Consider the following 13095-nt stretch of genomic DNA (forward strand, 5'->3'; position numbering starts at 1 on the left):
CTAAAAGATGTTTTATTAAATAAAACTACAGTTGCTGTGAAAACAGTACTAATGTGATTTTTTTAAACAAAAATGTAATGTATGTAAAATGTACCCTTAGTTATAATTTACTATGTCATCAGGAGAGGTAGTCAACCGATGTTTCTTGATGTTCCCATCAGGAGACACACAGTAAGTCCATGCACAACTACACTCACAGACACTATAGTCTTATCATAATGAGTTTTCACCACTAGGCACACCACAAGTATTCTCTAGACAAGACACATAATTGGAGGAGCTGGGCAGCTTCTAACTTGACCGCAGGCCATTATCTGTTATGACAGAGTTTGAATGAATCAGACAAGTACTGGGAAATTCTAATATCAGGAATACCTTTCAGTTACAGCACCACAACAATACTACCTAGTAATTTTGTAAGTGTTGGTCAGTCATAATTACTTTTAAGATAGGGCTGCATATTTAGTATAATAATGGTTATTAACTTAGATTAACAATATAATTAAAAAATGCAATTTACATTGAAATACATATTTTGTTGTGAAATCTCATCCCAAAGAAGCTGTTACTGTAAGTTTCCCCCCTTCGTGTTCATCTTACACAGTCTACATTGCAAGTGAGGAATACAACACAAAAAAGACTTCAAGATTAGCACTTTCTGAGTGTTTGTGAAAATCAGACTGCTTCAAACTCACTTATTAAGACTAGTTGTCATTACTGGCGCTCATTTGAATTGCCAATGAATCCAAATGCACGACGGACACATCTGTGATCATTACAGTGTTCAACTTCTGCAAAAACATGTTGCAAATAAAAGATTTTGACACATTTAAAATTCTATTCTTTTTTGCATTAAACTGATCAAAAAAAAAGTCACAATCAAGATTTGTACTTGGTTACAAAAATAAATAAATACATATTTCAAATAAATGCTGTTGTTTTGAACTTTCTATACATCAAAGTACCCTGAAAAACGTATCTTGGTTTCCACAAAAAGATTAATTCAGAACTACTGTTTTTAACATTGATAATAATAAGAAAAGTTTCTTGAGCATCAAATCAGCATATTTTAAAGATTTCCGACTCTGAAGACTGGAGTAATGGCTGCTGAAAATTCAGCTTGGCCACTATAGGAAAAACTCACACTTTAAAATATATTAAAATAGGAAGCTGTTATTTTAAATGGTAATAATATTCACAGTATTTCTCAATGTAACTCTATATTTGATCAAATAAATGCAACATTCAAAAACACTAAAAAATCTAACCGACCCCAAAATCTTTGAACAGTAGTGTGTGCATGATTAATAATATCTATATTTTTCAAATAATTGTACAGATTTTTTTTAAACACCAAAGTTAGTTCCCATGTTTCTCTGTGCAAACAATGTTGTATGTGAATAATTTGTCAAAAAGGAATCATACATTCCAAAGCTCACGCCAAGATAATTTACCTGGATGGTTCTAGAGGTTCTGTGGGTGAAGGTAGGGGTGTCTGGTCCTTCTCCCAGGAGATACTTGGGGTTGGCAAGCCATCTACATAGCACTCAAACCGGGCAGTTCCACCTGCAGGCACAACCTGAGGTTCAGGATCCTGAAGAAAGCGGGACAAGCCTAAGAAAGACAGAGTGAGAGTGAAGAAAAGAAGAAGAAAGCAACAAAAAATCAAAAAAGGGAATCAGTGAATGCATCACAATAACTTTTCGTGGAATAAGCACAAGCAATATATCCACATGGTGGGAGTAGAGGAAGGCGAGCGGGGCCCCTGACCTCTGCTCCGGTGCCTCTGAGCTTTGAAAATACTCTCACTTTGATCTGCTACATCTGCTAGACTCACACCGCTCATAACCCCACAGTACACTGAACAACTCACACACACAAGAACAAGCGAGAGGGTACTTCATTATTCACACAACTACCAAATATATAACCAGACATATAATTTTGCTAACAGCAAGGTTCAGTTTGCCTTTTTTAGACATACATCAATAGGTTTTTAACATTTCAATGTGTATTTTTTGTATATTTAAATTAAGATTAGTTGTGTGTTTTATAAACAAATTCTGAATGAAAAATAAACAATAATATATTCATAAATTAGCATTAACCTACATTTTTAAATGCTGTAAACCTGTTGTTATTTAAAAAAAAAAAAAATCCATTCAAACTTATTGGAAAGTGTTATTATAAACTCAACTTCACAACCAAAACTTTCAACACTTACGTTTATAAAATCTTGTAGCATTAAACTGACAATTAAGAATACAAACACTTATAGTGGACCAATGTTTTTTAAGGGAATACTGACTATTGAATCTTCTCAGAATTTATGATCTTCCAGAGGAGCAGGCATCAAAATACAGACAGTTCAAATCTAAATGTTCCTAAACAAGCTCACACATGAAGCACATCGGCGTACATAACAGCTCCGCAGGCAGTGCAGCCTGCTCGGCTGAGACCTGTTAAACATTAACACTAGATATTTTTGACTTGTACACAGCACGCCGTCTAAAGCAAACACACTCTACAAAACACATGGGGGATTTTTTACTGGAGCACACACCAGCAGCATTGTTATGTGTAGGTGTGAGCATCTGAAATTACAAAGCTATTCAGGAATAATGAGAAATATTCAGCCACTGAGAGAAAAGGCCACTTTATAACAACAAAAAAGTAGTATATGAGAGAAAAGTGTTTAAATGAGGGTCCCTTCCCCCGCCACTGTCACCACCGAGTGAGTAATAATGAATAAGATAATTATCATGATAACTGATCTGTAAGTGTGTGAGTGCTACAAAGAGTCACTGTTGCTCAGAGCAGCTCACCTCCACATGGTGCAGCACTGAGGATCCCAATCATGCAGATGACAGATAACCGGGGTAAATTACAAAACCATGTACCCGCATCCCTCCCCTGCAGAGACCTTCACTGCACTGATTTCTCATGTATGTATGTATATGTGTCTATAGAAAGCATTTTGTGTTAAAAGCCCCATGTTAAATAAAATAACATTTATGATGAATATTGATGTTATGTAATATGTTCTTTGTATAATTTCAAATTAAATCTTCAACATGACAGTTTCCCACCACCATAGGAAGTAACTGTTTCCCACCACAAAGAAAAAAAAATCACCTTAAACAATAAAATAAAATAGAATAAAATAGGAACTACTTTTGTTGCTGATAAATGACAATGACAACATGTTTCTAATTTTCAGGCTATACTGACATGACACGCTCTCTTTTACACTAAAACTGCAATGTCCATCAGTTTCTACAGCAGAGACGGCAGGTATCATTACTATCTACATAAATGTAATAAAGTAAAATTGAATGAACAGAAATAATGAAGGAAGACATAGTCATGGCCAATGAAATACATAATTACTAAACTAAATGGTCTTTATCGTCTAGTGGACTGCCTTAAACACAAAGAGAAAGAAAAAAATAAAGAGGGAGGTAAAGAGATAAAGGGTCTGAAGTCGGATCTCTTTCTCCTCAGGCTCTTCAAAAAGCACAATCGAGTCCTTGTGCTAACCAGGTGAAAACGGCACTCAGATCGAGCCAACCAAAGACAACCACCAAGAGGGACACAAAGAGAAGATGGTATGCATTGTTGCTAGTTTAATTTAGACCTTAATGTAATATAATATAAAATAATATAATATAATATAATATAATATAATGTGACCCTGGACCACAAAACTAGTCATAAGGAATCTGAGGGTTTAAAATATTGACAAAAATCACCTTTAAAGTCTTCCAAATGAAGTTCTTAACAATGCATATTTCAAAACAATGTCCAAGCCATAGAACCGCAGCGTTGCAGATGTCCTGTATTGAGACACCTGCGAGGAAGGCCTTGGAGGCCGCCACACTCCTAGTGGAATGAGCCCTGACTCCCATCGGCGAGGGGAGGTCAGAGGACTCGTAGGCAATGTTGATGGCAGTAGCGGCGTTTCACAAAACCATAGGGTATGGTGGGGGGGTGGGGGATAATATATAAAAAGAATAGAAGGGGAAAAAATTTCAATAATTAAAAAACACTGCGTCGTCAGCGTTGGTATTGTTTCAGACTTTACTGATCAGTGCACTTACTGCACTATATGAAATTCAAGCTCAAATATAGTTAACAAGTTTTTTGACCATCGAATATCGGAGATGGAGTGTTTTGTCTGTCATTAGAACGGCTGTAACTTTACATTTATTCTGGAATTGTTCTTACACAACATAATTTTGGTGTGACATTCTTGACTTTATCAAATGGTATGTGAATCCTAATTTTGAGTTTAATTATAGCAATGTAATTTTTGGCTTTCATGAATGTGAAAAAAAAGGTGATACTTATTTCATAAACCTTATTTTCCTGTTAGCTAAATATCATATTTATAAATGTAAATTTTCTAAATGCACACCTCTTTTTGTAAGATTCAAACTTGAATTGAAAATGTATTTTAAATCTATTCTCTACGAACTTGAAAGCAATAAGAGAAGTGGCTTTGTTGAAGGACTTCGCACTTCCTTTGGACTGAAAAACTGAATGACCCTGGACTGTTGTTGTGATTTGACGATGACTATTGTTAATATTTTTTAGTTTTTTTCCTGCATTCAATAAAAAAAATAAAATAAAAAAAGAATGGCTGTAACTGATATCTGAGGCAGCAAGTGCATCGCATTATATGCTTTCATCAACTTTTACAGGTTATATAACGTTTATAGTAGCTATATGGGTGCTTAGTTTTTCTTGTTGTTTAATAAACTTGCTCAAAATCTCAATTTAAGAGCTTATGCACAGGATATTTAAAACGTACAAAAGTAGGCTGTATTGGCTAGACGGCAAATAACCTCCTACTTATCTGCTCTTCAAGCACACAAAAACATTAGCCTTTACAGACATAGTGTTTGAGTAAAGAAAACGCTGTAATATTCATACATCAATTATTTATTTACCCTTTCATTGCGAAAAAGCGGAGATTTGTCTCCTCCAGGCTGTGCGCGGCGCGTCAGTCTGAATGGAGGTGGGGTGAAGTTACGAGGTTTCGCTGAGAGATCCAATGGCGTTACCAAGTTTTACTGACAAGCTTTTTTTAATGCTTATCGTTGGTTAAACATTTTTAAAACCCTCTGATTTAAAATAATAATAACAAATTATAATAGAGATATGAAGTTTGGATAATTTTTCATGGCACACCTGATTGGGCTAGGGTATGGCTGCCATACTCTGCCATACGGAAACGCCGCCCGTGGTTGATGGCATTCACAATCCACCGACTGAGGGTCTGCTTGGAAGCAGGAAGACCTCTCTTAGGGGTCCATAGCAAATCAGCAGTTGGTCCGCCCTTCTCCATAGGGCAGCTCTGTGGACGTATGTGTCCAGTGCGAGTACAGTTAAGCCTTTGCTGGTCAGGCTCCCGAAAGGGAGGAGGACTGAAGGCCTGCAGTACGACAGGCTGTGGCGTGACGGAAGGAACTTTGGGGATGTACCCTGCACGAGGGTACAAAAAGGCTTTGGCCGTGCCGGGCACAAAGTCCAAGCCAGTAGGGGCCACTGAGAGGGCCTGCAGATCCCCAAATCTCTTCAGAGAAGAAATCACCAGAAGAAACACAGTCTTCAGGGTGAGATGGCGATCAGGGATCTCCTCAGTAGGCTCAAAGGGAGGCCAACAGAGAGCATCCAATACCACAGCCAGGTCCCAATGAGGAATCCGGGACCGTACTGGGGGCCTTAGCCTCAGTGCACCACGGAGGAAACGTGTAACTAGGGGGTGTCTACCCACCGACTGTCCACCAAGAGAGGCATGGTAGGCCGAAATTGCTGCCACATAAACCTTCAAGGTGGAGTGGGTTAACCCTGCGGAGAGTCGAGCCTGCAGGAACTCCAGCACTGTACCAACCAGGCAGTTAACTGGGTCGGGCCGGCAATCTCTGCACCATGAAGTGAAGAGTCTCCACTTCAGGGCGTACAGTTTCCTCGTTGAGGGAGCTCTGGATTGGAGGATGGTCTCAACAACCTCGGTTGAGAGAACGAAAGCTATGAGCTGTGCCCCCTCAGGGGCCACACCCACAGCTTCCATAACTCCAGGCGGGGGTGCACAAGGGTGCCTCCTGCCTGTGAGAGGAGATCTCTCCTGATGGGAATCTCCCATGGAGAGCCGTCAAGGAGAGAAATCAGGTCCGAGAACCATACTCGGCCCGGCCAGAACGGGGCTACTAGCAGCAGCCGGACCCCATCCCGGCGCACTCTCTCCAGAACTCCGGGGAGCAGAGCAATCTGGGGAAAGGCATACAGACGAAGCCTCAGCCACATCTGCACCATGGCATCCAGCCCCAGTGGAGCTGGATGAACTAGACAGTACCAGAGGGGACATTGTGCTGTCTCCCGAGTAGCGAAGAGGTCCACCTGTGCCTGGCCAAACACTCTCCAGATCTGCTTCACCACCTCGGTGTGAAGCATCCATTCCCCGGGCCACGGCCCCTGGCTTGAAAGGATTTCTGCTCCCACATTGAGATGCCCAGGGATGTAGACTGCTCTCAGTGAGAGGAGTTTGCCAAGGATTTGGTGCGCCAGCCTGTTCAGGGGGTGCGACCGCAAACCTCCTTGGTGGTTGATATAACAGACCACCGCTGTGTTGTCGGTGCGCACCAACACATGGTGAACTCTTAGGTCTGGGAGAAAGTGTTTCAGAGCTTGAAACACACTCAGCATCTGTTGACGGTTGATGTGCCAAGCGAGATGATGACGACTCCACAGACCACGGGCAGGGTGGCCACTCATGACTGCTCCCCAACCGGTGAGAGACGCATCCGTCGCTAGCGTTACGTGGCGACAAGGAGCTCCCAGCACCGGGCCCTGAGACAAGAACCAAGGTTGTCTCCAGATGTCTAAGGCACGTAGGCACTGCCGCGTGACCTTGATCATGCAAAGCAGGTTTGCACTCGGGGAGAACCTCTTCTTGAGCCACCACTGTAAGGGTCTCATATACAGCAGGCCAAGAGGTATCACGTTGGACGCATCTGCCATCAGACCCAGCAGGCTCTGAAACTGCTTGACAGTGAGTGACTGGCCTTCATTCACTCTCCTGACTTCCGTGAGGATCGACTCGATCCGAGCAGGGGACATACGTGCCTGCATCGTGGTCGAATCCCACACCACACCAAGATAAGTGGTTCTCTGTGATGGAGAAAGCACACTCTTCTTGGCGTTCAGTCTTAACCCCAACACTTTCATGTGAGCGAGAACAACATCTCGATGTTGAGCCGCCATCCGCTCTGATTGAGCGAGAATCAACCAATCGTCGATGTAATTGAATATGCAGAGGCCTCGTAGCCGCAACGGAGCTAACGGTGAGTGCTAGGCCGAAGGAAAGAACCTGATATTGGTAAGCTTCGCCCCCAAAAGCAAACCTCAGGAACTCCCTGTGTGTGGGAAGTCTGCGTCTTTTAGATCGATTGTGACAAACCAGTCCTCGGACTTAATCTGAGATACTTACCTGTTTGAGTTTTGAGCATCTTGAACTTCAGTCTGCTGACTGAGCAGTTCAACTGATGCAGATCTAAAATGGTACGCAACCCTCCATCCTTCTTGGGAACTATGAAGTACCGCTGTAGAACCCGGACTCTCTTTCGTGAGGAGGGACCACCTTGGTGGCCTCCTTCCTCAAGAGAGTACTCTACTTCTCATTCCATTACCAGAGCCTGCTTGGGGCCCACCAGAGTGGAATTCACCCCGTTGAATCGAGGTGGAAGAGAACCGAACTGGATTCTGTAGCCTCTCTCTACAGTGCGCAGGACCCACTGTGACACATTCGGCAGTAGTTTCCACACTGCGAAATAGTCTACTAAGGGAACCAGTCTCTCGAGACTGGCCTCTGGTGTAATCTGAGCTGAACTGCTCCAGAGACCCCCAAAGGGGTGGCGAGCGTCTCAGCTCCGCTACGCTTCCGGGCGGAAGAAACTGAGACGTATGCTCGCTGGAGATCGTTGCGCCCTGGAACACCGTATGTGGCAGGGTTAGCAGATCGACCTCCTGAGGGCACTGGGGCGAGACGGGCACCGTATGCTGCGGTGATCGCCGCTCTTCCCCAGCGGGGGCTACCCTCATAAACCCTGGGCCACCAGCCTCAGGGCTTCTTGGCCGAAGACCTCTTCGCCTGAAGAACGGTCCGCAGATCCGGCTTAGGCTGCGAGGTCCTCGACCGAGAGCCCTTCTTACTGCCATGGCCCCTATTCTTACGTGGGGGTTTTCGGGCAGCGACGCTCTCTTTCTGAGCCTCCCTATATGAGGTGTCAGTACGCGGCAGGGGCTGCTCTCGCCCAGCAGCCCCATGAGCTAGAGAGTGGCGAGGGAGAAACCGCTGGAACGCCGCCACCTGCCTCCCGGCCTCCTGGTGCCTGTCGACGACGGAGTCAACAGCGTCACCGAAAAGGCCAGAAGGCGACAGTGGGGTGTCCAGGAGGAAGGCGGAATGCCTCTCCGCTGCCACCAGAGCTGCCATAGACCGCCTGATGGCACGGGCGGTCTCCTTGGTGGCACGGAGCGACAAATCAGCGGTTTTGCGGAGTACGGTAATATCCTCTGCACTAAATCCCTCGCCCTCATCTAACTCCTTGAGTAGGTCAGCATGGTACACCTGCAACACCGCCATGGTGTGCAGACACGAGCCAGCCTGACCTGCTGCCGCGTACCCCTTGCCCATAAACGTCGACGAAGAGCGCAGCGGCTTGGTGGGCAGGAGCCTTCAGAAACGATGCCACGTCAGGGGACAGATAGCTCGCGAGCGTCTGTTCCACACGCGGCATCACTCTGTAAATCGCACTCACACGTCCCTATCACATTAGCGTAGTAATCCGTTGAGGGGACGAAGAGGCGGGCCGAGAAAGGTTTTTCCCACGACCTCAACACCTCAGTGTGGAGGTCGGAGAAAAAAGGCAGGCTCCGATGTGGAGATGGAGTCTTAAACCGCAGAAAGCGCTCGTCCAACTTGCTTCTCTGCGGTTCGACATGACACTCGGCCGGCCAGTAGAGATTCAACTTGGCCACGGCATGAGTGACCACCTCCACAAGCTCTTCATATTGGGGCGAAATAGAGGACGCAACGTCTTCAATGTTTCCCGTGTCAACCTCCTTGGAGGAAGACAAGAGAAACGCAGAGGCTGCTGCCCGAGGGGAAGAATCCGCACAGCGGGCTTCCGATCTTGGGGAGCGGTCATCGGATCTGACGGGTGAGGACGGAGATAGAGACTCGCTCGTCTCCGATCGCTCCATCAGATCATGCTGCGAACCCCACGAGCGCCGCCGCCGTCCCGCCTCGGCGGAAGCGGGCCAGAGCCGTGGGGAACGCTGACGAAAGCACCCTCGTCTGAGAAGAGGGACTTTCGGGAGCGAAGTGTACGCAGAGGGAGGCTCTCGCAGTGCGGGCAGTCAGCCCCCTCAAGAGCCGCCTCTGCATGTATCGCTCCCAAACAAACCACACACAAGCTGTGTGTATCACCTGCACACATAAAACGTTTGCAGGGAGGGACACACTGCTTGTACTGTTTGCTCTCGCCCTCGTGCTTAGCCTTATACTGGCTTTTAGACATGATTAGACAGAATGACAGAAAGCTGATGCCGGTTTCACCGCATGTGGTTTTGTACCAGCTGGTCATTACGTCACCTCGCCCGTGACGTCTCGCCCATCCATTGGACAGATTTCACTTGTATTCAGAGCTGGTTACGCTGAAGGCTTTCCCCAAAGCGGCTTCGGACGCAGCTCGAGTTCCTGAAGAGGAATCTATAATTTTGACCCATACAATGTATTTTTGGCTATTGCTACAAATATACCCCAGTGACTTAAAACTGGTTTTGTGGTCCAGGGTCACATCACATATAATGTCATGTCATATACAGTAATATAATATAATATAAAATAATATAATTGTCATTTCTTTGTAACTATTTGTGAAATATACTAGTAATTTCTGAGTGAAAATTGCTACAAATTCCTAAAGCATGTATAATATAATATAATATAATATAATATATATTTTGAAACTTTTATTAGATGTAGATGTTTATCAGATATGTACACAATAATTAGAATGTGATGATTTTCAGATGATGCAAAATTAAACAAAACACGCAATCAAAAACGTGAACATTGGCTGGCCTCTAAAGTTTGAAAGAATCTGGTTCTTTGATCTCTCTTAGACCCACAGCTGCTGCTGTGTTGGACATAAATCAGAGTAGAAAGTGTTTATACTCACTGGCGAGATGCAGGGTGAGAGCCCGGCTGGTCAGGGCTCCTGTCGAACTGGTACTTAGGCAGCTGTATCCACCCTCCACACCCGCTGGAGCCTGGCCATCCGTGGAAGAGGGCGAGATGAGCAGAGATCCATTGGGTAAAGGCCGGATGGTCTGGCTTTCTGAGAGAACCGCCCCATCCCGCAGCCAGGTCACGTTGAGGGGGGGCTCACTGGCCCCCAGGTGGCATTCTAGCAGCAGAGGGTGATCAGGCTCCAGAACCACATGGACAGGACCAGCACCACAGCTCAGCTCCACAGATACAGGCTTCTCTAATTAGTGTGTGAGAGGGGGAGAGAAAGAAAGAAAGAGCTGATGTTACAAACTCTGACGAACAAAAGAAAGTGTGAAAGAAAGACAATGATCAGCAAAAAGGGTTTATAACAGTGAATTGATTCAATTCACAATTCACATTTTTATTTGCTAATTCAAAATTATTTGATTTAATACAAAATTCTATTTGATGAACAAAGGTTATTGATAATTGGTTATTGGTAATTTGATATGTAGAATTATATAAACTCTTCCTCTGATGTATCTTGGGCAATAAAAAAAGAGAAAGAAAAACAAACTACTTCAGAAATTAAACTGAAAGGAAATGCATTACCTGCAAGAACATAGAGGCTACTTGAATTACAACACAAAGTTCATTACAAACATAAGTGACCTGATATGGGAGGGCTATTTTGAAAATATATTGCTGTACATTACTTACTAAAATGTAATCACTTACTTAATCCAAATGTCATAATATGAAGGTAAAATAATATGGCTGCTTTAATTGCTTTTATTTTGTCACAATGCCACAAATCAGTATCAGTAAAGCAAAATCAATTAGATTAGGGGTCTTTAAACTCCAGTTCCAAGGGGCCGTAAAGAGATGGGCCATTTGTGTAAAACATCTGTTGAAAAAAGGGGGGAAATTATTGTACTTTATTATCATTCTGCTTCAGAAATCTGATAATGATGATTATTTTATCCATCGATAGGTCCTTTTGAAAAAAAATAAAAATAAATAAAAGCGAATCTACATTTAATTTAGTGTTCATCCCTCCTTCCTTACAACAACTTAGTTTGTACAAAGTAGTTTGTATGAGTGTTACATCTGACCAGCTGACCTTCAAAGAGCACATTGCAAAGACTGCTCGATCCTGCAGGTTTGCACTACACAACATCAGAAAGATCAGGCCCTTTCCGACAAAGAATGCTGCACAACTTCTTGTCCAGGCCCTTGTCGTTTCTAGACTGGACTACTGCAGACTACTACTCTTCTGGCTGGTCTGCCATCAAACACATCAAACCTCTACAAATGATTCAGAATGCAGCGGCACGACTGATCTTCAACGAGCCCAAAAGAGCGCATGTTACACCTCTCTTCATCTCCTTGCACTGGCTACCAGTGGCAGCTCGCATCAAGTTCAAGACACTGATGCTTGCATACAGAACTACAGAACTTCCACTCACTATTACGAACCTACATCCCCTCCAGAAGTTTGAGATCTGCTAGTGAGCGACGCCTTGTGGTACCATCAGAGAGAGGCTCAAAATCACTCTCCAGAACATTCTCGTTCACCATTCCTGGCTGGTGGAATAATCCTCCCACACCTATCCGGAATGCCGGATCCCTGTCAATCTTCAAGCAACAACTGAAAACTCATCACTTTCGGCAGTACTTGACTTCATCCTAAACTCAAAAAAAAAAAAAAAAAAAACTCATTCTTTCCCTCTATCTTTCTCTCCCTCCCTTACTAGCTTATACTTATTTGAACAATGACTGAGACTTGGTGTTACGAGCACTTCCTCTGTCTGATTGCCTCTTCGAGATGAATCGCTTTTTGTATTCCCCAATTGTAAGTCGCTTTGGATAAAAGCGTCTGCCAAATGACTAAATGTAAATGTACATAAAGGGAATTTGTCCTTGCCACTTTTGCCCAAGACAATATTCTTTGTGAAATTTATTGTGGAAAGTGCTATAAAAACTACAAATGTAGAAATACATTTCAAATGAACTGAAAGTGCTCTGTGTATGTCAATTTAGCTAAGTGTAGTTTAATTTAGATCTTAGAATAGAATAGAATAGAATAGAATAGAATAGAATAGAATAGAATAGAATAGAATAGAAAAGTTTTTAATTGGATGAACATTCTAAAGCTTAAAATAATTTAGATTTGAGCTCACCAACACTCAACTGAATCAGAGTATAAAGCGTTTATATTCAGTGTCAAGATGCAGGAGGGTGAAATGATGAACTGAATTGAAAATGTTCTCTTTGGATGTATAAATACCTAACATTACTCTAACAATATGTAAAAAAAGGTATTTCATGAACTTAGGTAAATATTTTCTACTTAATATTTTCCTAATATCCTTTGGTTTTAGTGCCACACCGTACAATGGCAAAAGAAGCTGATTATTGAATTTTAAAACAAGCAATATATTATAACAGAATTACTGATTTTTTATACATGAACGTGCAGAACGTAAGAATGACCAACACAGCAATTCTTCAACACAGCATATCTGACTCAATATTTTATTGATGAATGACATTTATTTTTTTACCAAACAATGAAAACATATCTTGCAGCAGCGTACAGTAATCTGGAAAACACCATTTACTTCACACTCAAAGTAACCTGCAGAACGGAGTTGTTCACGTTGTCATTCATATCAAGTGTGAGGCAATAATTTTATAATGACTATGCTAATCAGCCAGCCATAACACTATTTCAGCACTCTGTATACACACACACACACAGCAAGACCACGTTGAGCACACATTAGTCCTCTACATTTTCGTGCTGCAGTAAG

At 43.1% G+C, this 13095-nt stretch overlaps 1 protein-coding gene across 2 annotated transcripts in view; it reads right to left on the reverse strand.

The window, feature by feature from the left end:
• The window catches only part of LOC306878943 (immunoglobulin superfamily DCC subclass member 4-like), an 87445-nt gene that overhangs the window by 45601 nt on the left and 28749 nt on the right, over window positions 1-13095 (reverse strand). For both annotated transcript variants that reach the window (XM_079431567.1, XM_079431568.1), the window contains exons 2-3: window positions 10248-10556; window positions 1455-1614 (exon numbers count right to left, since the gene is read on the reverse strand). In XM_079431567.1, coding sequence (XP_079287693.1) covers window positions 1455-1614; window positions 10248-10556 — 469 coding nt within the window. The remainder of the gene's footprint in view (window positions 1-1454; window positions 1615-10247; window positions 10557-13095) is intronic.

The sequence above is a fragment of the Barbus barbus genome (genome assembly GCF_936440315.1).
Source record: "Barbus barbus genome assembly, chromosome: 2".
Lineage (NCBI taxonomy): Eukaryota > Metazoa > Chordata > Actinopteri > Cypriniformes > Cyprinidae > Barbus > Barbus barbus.